The sequence below is a fragment of the Nematolebias whitei genome, chromosome 14 (genome assembly GCF_014905685.2).
Source record: "Nematolebias whitei isolate Nwh7 chromosome 14, NemWhi1, whole genome shotgun sequence".
In the NCBI taxonomy this organism is placed as follows: Eukaryota; Metazoa; Chordata; class Actinopteri; order Cyprinodontiformes; family Rivulidae; genus Nematolebias; species Nematolebias whitei.
Genome location: NC_056511.1, coordinates 32,913,367 through 32,921,200, shown reverse-complemented (window position 1 = coordinate 32,921,200; position 7,834 = coordinate 32,913,367). Strand labels below are relative to the sequence as shown.

The window sequence follows — 7,834 nt, the reverse complement described above, 5'->3', positions numbered from 1 at the left end:
GCGTTCACGTACACCCCGGAAGCTCGGAATTATTCCATCCTCGGGTCGTTACAGGTGTGAGGATCAAAATTTAATCTAGAAACATAATTAAATTAAAGCGTTATCAAATAAATCGGCTTTCTACTTCAATACTTTAGTGATTCTATGCGGAATTTTGTTAACAATTTTAAGCAAAGGTGAAATTTATAATAGCTGTAAAAATTTCCGATAACTCTAAATGCATCACTACTGCAGCGTTTTTTAAAGGGGCTGCTTGAGGAAGCAAAACAACGCCGACCTAAAGAACATGGTGATCCCAGTAAGCGCAGCAGGTTTGACTGCCTCCATGAAACTTTAAGACCCGGTTACAACACGCAGCAGGCTGCCTACATCACTCACGCACTGGGACAGAAACAATGCTCTTTAACATTAAGAGCTGGATCAAATATTCTGCTTGAGTGTGTCTGTCTGTTAGCAAAATATCTCATGAACCACTGAGCGGATTTTAATTAAACTTTCTTGAAATAATCACTAGAGGTACCTTTGCAACTGATTAACTTTTGGAGCAATCCCAGTTCAAAGTGACCATCACCGACAACTTTCTCTTGAAGACACAAAAATAGCTGTAATTCTGTTAGTTTTACAGATATTAAGCTAACATTTGGTGTGGTAGTAGCTGTGAGTCACTCACAATATGTACACCGAGAGCAGCTCCTTGTGCTTAATCTTTGCTTAAAGCTTTAGCTGTTGGAGTCGACCCTTTTTGACTTTTATCATAATATTTCAAGAATATACTTTTAATGAAACTCCCAGTAAGTAATAATTTGATGTACATCCACAACAGGATCTATTTAGGAGTCAAGCCAATTAAAGATGGCCGCCACAGCTAATCGCAGTTAGTCAACACAAAGATGGTTGTAACTCAGTCAATGTGATGGATATTGAACTGAAATCGGACGTGGTAGTAGCTGAAAGTCATTCATAGCAATGGCCCACTCCGGGCCTCATAGTGTATTATTTTCAAGGTTTGAGGAAAAATGGGTAAAAAGACTGTTTTAATCGAAAACACTGTCAGGAAAAGAGGCCTTTCAATTCCTGTTATGAAACTAAAACAAACGGCATAAAACAAAAAGGACAAAAACTGATTCCTACAACCACAGAGAATACATTGGAGTCATTATCTGATTATTGCTGATGTATAACAAGGCTTGATGGCTTTTAACTGCATGTTTATTAAATCAGTTGTATTTATACTGCACTGAGCAGTAGGAGGTGAAGGTGGTGTAGGAGGATGGTAGGAGGTGTTCAGACAGAGCTTTGGCTCTTTGTGGACCCCATCCGGACACGACAGGAGACTGTTGAAAGGGTGCAGGCCAGGGCCTGATCATCTGTTAGCCTCCAAGAGGAACTCCAGAGGGAGCCACTGAACAAGTTTAGATCAGCTGCTGTATAGGTTCCTTTCTTTTTGGACCTAATTGGTGATTTTCATGCATGTAACCCTCTTGTTTTATGTATTTGATCTAAATATGTACATTTCAATGGTTAAAGCTGACTCTTTTTTTTTTGCACCCTTCCGTAGGAGACTCAACATAACATTTCCTGGGATGACAGATTCAATAATCTGTAGGCTATCAATCCATTGTTGACGTTGTATTTATCATATGAAACACTAGAGGGCGCACTAGTGAGGTGACCTGTGTTTCACTGAAGCAACAGCAGCCATTACCAAAACGGTCAAACAGCTGCACTTGGTGTTTTGACTAAATAGTTATGAGTATGGGCTGACTATGTAAAGAAATGTAAATTATACTAAAGTGTATGCAATGTATTATAATATTAAAACGTATGTAACAATGCCAGAAAGCTGTGTGTGCTACAGATGTTAGCAACAGAAGAGAAGAGGGTAAACGTCCATGTGTCTCCTTTAATAAGTCAGCAAATTTGATCTTATTTGATTTTATTTACCTCAGTGTGAATGTGATCTGACCAGAACTGAAGATAATAATGTAACTTTTTTAAAGTAGCCTATAAAACAGATGTTATTTCTGTTAATTAATGAATTAGCTTTTCTAAAGTAGCTTCTGTGCTGTACAGGCTGAATCATGCTACAATTTAGCACAAATTATTAAATAGTTTAAGCTGCTGTTGTCTCTGGCAACAATTTATTATCATGCTCTGTGCATGAATTATGAAAATCTACTTTTTAAGCTTAGGCATGATTCGACAGCTGCAATTAGCAGAGCTTACATAAACACAATTTTAATGCTAAAAGAGTTAGTTTCAAATTCATGAACTATTTGAAGTCACAATAATTTAACTAGTTAAAAGTCTTGAAATCTTTGGAAGTCTGTTATTAATTAATGACTGACTTCAGGTCTAATTTAGATCGTCACTAGTTAGACCCAGTTTATTTTCCTCATTTAACATCTGGCTGTTTTACACGATAGCTGTATGAAAAAAACATTTATTATGAATTATTTTAAGTTTTTAGAAAGCTATTAAAATAATCTGTGACAGGTGGGCTTGCTGTTAATTAAACTGTTGTTTTTTTAGCTGTGTGCCTGTTTTGACGCCATCTTAGTTTTTCCAGATATCACAAATGTAAACAATGAGAGGGACAGACAATGTGGACTCTGTATTATTTAACTTGATATGGTATTTATCTACATTTAGGCTCGGCCTCATCTGACAAGAGCACAAAATAGCTTCAAAATAATGCTTAATTTTTTATTTGGTGATTTGTCAGTAGGCTAAAAAAACCCAACAACATTTGTTTACTGTTTGAATACTTGATTTTTGTTGGTCTGGGGTGGGGTTATCAGGAATTCCAGCAAATTCTCAAGTTATCACAATGATGTCATTCATTATACGAAGGGATTTGTCAGCACTATAATGAACAGCCAACAAAGAAAATGGTCAATTTAAAAGGAAATTAAGCTATTTTAGTAAGCAGGGTTGCTAAATGGAGTCATTATGGACTCCTTTTATAAAAGAAAATCCCATTTACATCTAACTCAGTATTTTCCCTTGCAGCCTCTGACCATTCTCATTCATTTTGCTAGCACGGGTCACATTTTTTATTTTGCATAAGGCACGCCAGTGTCCAAAGTGTGGCCCGGGGGCCATTTGCGGCCCTTGGAGTGGTTTTGTGCGGTCCACAACTGCAGTTTAAGAATGGTATTATTTTGGCCAGCAGGCTTAACAGGTCAATGTAGAACAACAAAGTCCATGCTCAATAATCCAAGTATACAATCCAACATTTTTCAGTCAGGTCATCTGGACAGTTTCTTTATTTTGTGCTGAAACGTTTCGCCTTCAATCCGAATCCTCTTCCTTGTTGACAGTCAACAGATGACCTGACTGAAAAATGTTGGATTGCATACCTGGATTTTTGAGTATGGACTTTGTTGATTTCAACCAGTTTGACACGACTGTCAACAAGGAAGAGAGCCGGCAATGGAGGAGGGGCGTACCAAAGAGACCATCTTATCACAAGCAGAACTGGTTTGTTCCACTTTGGAGTAAGCTGTTGGGGGAAGAATCAGTTTTGTTGTGTGTTTCCTTGACTGATGAAGCCTTCCGGATCGAAGGTGAAACGTTTCAGCACAAAAAAAAAAAAGAAACTGTCCAGATGACCTGACTGAAAAACTTTAGGTGGATGCAGACTGCATCTGCAAATTCATTGGTAATCCTTTTTTATATATAATGTTCATGTTTAACAACAAAACAGATGAAAAACTATCTTCTCAAAATGAGCAATATTAAGCAAAATGTAAACCTTTGGCTATAATTGTTTTATTTTTACTTCATGGTACAAACCACCAAAAATATTTACTGATCTCTACCAGAAAGGAAACTTTTGGATAATGATTCATAAACCTTGACTAAATATTGCAGCTGATAAAATAATAAAGAGGGAAACTGGACGTTTTTAATAGAATATAACGTGGTGTCATCTACATACAAGTTGATCAACGTCATCAAACCTTCTATGAATCTGTTGTAGTGACTGACAGCTGGACGATGTTTCAGAACTTCAATCAGTCTTTTGGTCCGTCCATGGTCCAAAAGGCTGATCGACCCCCTTTTAAAAGGACACTTAGTTAAATTACGCTTTTGTTGCTGAGAACAGACTAAAATGAACTTTCCAAATACAAGAAAACAACCAACTTATACCCAACAAATCAAATAAATTAAATCCTTTTTACCAAAAAATATAAACTCAGTGTTTATGAGGCTTTTAACATTTTGGATCTACAACAATTTAAAACTCATTCTCTACCAAAATTAGTAAATTTTTGTCCTTTCTCCAAAATATTGTTCACATTGAGAGCTAAATTCACATTTTTGTGGCCCACGAGTCTTTTCATTCTGAGTTTTGGCCCACACATGTAAAAGTTTGGACACCACTGGTGTACGGCAAATGTGAAAGAACTGGAAAAGCAAAATGTTTAACTACGAGCGGAGACCGCCGACCTTAAAACGAGGCTCAGAGAACAGGAGATACAGAATGAGGTGGAGCCTTCGTATAAACGGCCTGAAGAAGGAGAAGCATGAAGATATGACTCTGAAGCACATCGTTCCTGAATCTGAGTCGAGGCTGGAGGGGGCAGTGGATATTGTACACAAACTGGGAAGGAAGATGGAAAACAAAGACAGAAACATCATTGTTCTCTTCACTCCAAGGAGAATGAAAGAGGAAATCTGGAGGAAAACAAAAAAATCCACCTACAGGTACTGCAAAGAGCTGGGCATCAAGTTTGTTGAGATGTCACCCAAAGAGGACTGGGAGAAGAGAAATGTGGCCACTCATTGATCAAGCCAGAAAAGTGGGAAAGATGGCATATTTTCGTGGCTCCTTTGGATATAATGATGGGCGCCAAATCGGAATGAAGGTACGCACACCAAATAAGATGGAGGAGCAGGATATTTAAAGGGACTTGCAAATGCAGCTCTTGAGTTTAAGCTGGCTTACTGAAAAACATTTCTTGTTAATTGTTTCAAACAATCTTGGGGGTTAAACCCTCGTTCATTCTTTTCTTCTTTAATAGTTGTTTTTTATCTTAAATGAGAACGTTTCATTTGGTTCACTCATTGTTAGAGGTTTAAAAGACAATATCAAAAGGAAAGCATTATTTTTGTTTCCGAAAGGACAGAAATCAAACTGATTCTTTTATTTCAAGAGACTCACTCATGAAGCACATATGAAACTTTTTGGGCTAATATTTTATACAAACCAAACTGGTGGTGTTGCAATTTGTTCTAACAGTTTCCCTGGGGAAATATTGACACACAACGGAGACACACAGGGACACTGGTTAACACTGGTGACCCACATGGCCCATTAGGTCCTGAAAATAGTTCATGTTTATGGTTTTAATAGTGACAGATTAAACAGAGCTCTACTGGAGGAGTTATCTCAGGTTATACTAGAATTTAAAACACGGTATCTCACTGACCATGTCATTTTGAGGGGAGACTGGAATATGACTGCAAATGAATGGTTTGATAAGTGGCCTCAAAGATTAGGCAGACAACAACACAATGATGTGATAAATAGTTTTATGACAAATAAACTGATGTGTGGAGAACACTGAATCCAGGACTTACTGATTATTCATGGATGAAACCTAACGGACAGTGCAGGTCTAGATTTCACTATTGGTTAATAAGTGATGACCTTTAATCATGCACCACAACATCTGGAATTATTAAAGCACCACTGTCTGATCATTGTTTTATAAGCTTAATATTAGATCCTAGTATAAAAACAAAGACATATAAAGGCTATTGGAAATTTATACATTTATTTATTATACATTTATTATACATTTATTTATTTATTTATTTATTTATTTATTTATTTATACACACACACACACACACACACACACACACACACACACACACACACACAAACACACACACACACACACACACACACACATATATATATATATATGCTTGTCACAATAACAAATTTTGCTGGGTGATTAATTATCTCAAAAATTATTGCGATAAATGAAAATATATTTTTTAATTTGACAACAATTAGTAATTATTGTCAAAGTGAAGAAGAAATGTTGGATTATTTGTTTTGAGTGTAGTACCTGTTTTGACCACCGGATGGCAGTATAAGACTGTTTGAACCGAAGGATGGATAGTGAGGGAGCGATTTATTTTTATAAGAAAAATGCTGTTTTTTGGGTTCTCAAAATTCTCAAACATCACTATATTCTTAAAGATTTTAGAATGGATATGATTTCTCAAATTAGGACAAAATATATCTCTTTTCCACTCCCTCCAAAAGTTAAGGAAATCCATTTTAAAATCATAAACGACATGAACCCAACTAATGCTTTATACAGTATATGGGCAGCACGTCTAATCCCCAAAATGTCCCCCAGGCGCTTTCAATAGCTGCCCACTGCACCACCTGGTGGTGGATGGGTTAAATGCAGAGACTAATTTCGCCATTGTATGGAAACATACAGTGCTGACATTGTGATGACATTATTATTATTATTATTATTATTATATAGTAATACAAGATATATGTTTTGGCTACTGCAACCCACCTGAGTGTGTATCTGATAAACACCTGAATCTAAACACCTGTGTGTGTATTTGAGTGTGCTGATGCACATTTTGTGATAATGAAGAGGAGGATCATCTTTTCTTCCTCTGTAGTATCACTCAAGACTTGGAGCAGTGCGGTTGTATTCAGGCCCAGGGAAATGAACTGCCAAATCTGACCTTAAAAATAATAAAATTTGGTGTTTGTTTTCAAAACTCTAAAATTGAATTTTTAGTTAATAACCTAATATTACTAGGACATTTTTTTTGTTCATAAATGTAGATTTTTGTTAAGAATCCAAATTTATGTAATTGGGGAAATTATCTAAAATCTTTTTGTGAGTCTCTTAAGTTCTATCACATTGTTTGCCTTGATTTGTTTGTAAATTTCAGTTTAAATAAAAATAAATAAATAAATAAATAAATAAAATAAATAAATGTAAAAAAAAGTTAGCGTGTTGGCAACATCCGGGTACTGCTAGGCTGGGGGGGGTCGAAGCGGGTTTTGTGCGCATGCGTCAACTCAACCGGCTCTCAAACTCCATGGCGGCAGTATAAAAGATGACTTGTTTAATTATTAATGTCGGGCTTTCTCTTTACACTGAGGCGTTCTATCAGGTAAAACAGGTGATAAAGTGAATCACCGGTGAGAAGTCACACTGCCTGTCTCTCCTCTGCCGGTTCAGTCTGCTTTTAAACGGTTTACTGGGATGTTTCGCTCGCTGGCGCGACCGGCGCTGAGCCGTCAGCTGCTGTCCGCCCTCACATCCCGGACACAAGACGCACAGGTCCGGGCTAAGACTTCCGCGAGCGTCCGCTTACTCGAGGACTGCCTCGGTGAGTTTAATGATAAACTATCCGGTTTCCAAGTAATTTAATTTCTCATAGTGTTGACCCGCCTCACCAGAGCTCAACCACGGCGGGATGCCGATGCGTTTCAACTACGTGTGGCTGCGGGACCACTGCCGCTCCGCCTCGTCCTTCGACCCCTCCACCCACCAGAGGAGCGTGGACACCGGCAGCATCGAGCTCAGCATCCGGCCCGACGCCGCCGCGGAGGAGGACGGTCTACTCACCCTGACGTGTGAGCTCAGTGTTAGCAAAATATCTCATGAACCTCTGTACGGATTTTAATGAAACTCACAGAAAACAATCGCTGTATGCGCATCTTCAACTCTTTAACTTTTAGAGTCAGTTCAATTCAAGATAACCACCACAGACGGCTGATCTTAAAAAACACAAAGCTGGCTATAACTCAGTTAATCGTGAAAATGTTCAG

At 37.8% G+C, this 7,834-nt stretch overlaps 1 protein-coding gene across 1 annotated transcript in view; it reads left to right on the top strand.

The window, feature by feature from the left end:
- The first annotated feature begins 7,265 nt into the window (after window positions 1-7,265).
- tmlhe (trimethyllysine hydroxylase, epsilon) overlaps window positions 7,266-7,834 on the top strand; it is a 13,268-nt gene continuing 12,699 nt past the window's right edge. The window contains exons 1-2 of the mRNA XM_037687664.1: window positions 7,266-7,392; window positions 7,463-7,639. Coding sequence (XP_037543592.1) covers window positions 7,266-7,392; window positions 7,463-7,639 — 304 coding nt within the window. The remainder of the gene's footprint in view (window positions 7,393-7,462; window positions 7,640-7,834) is intronic.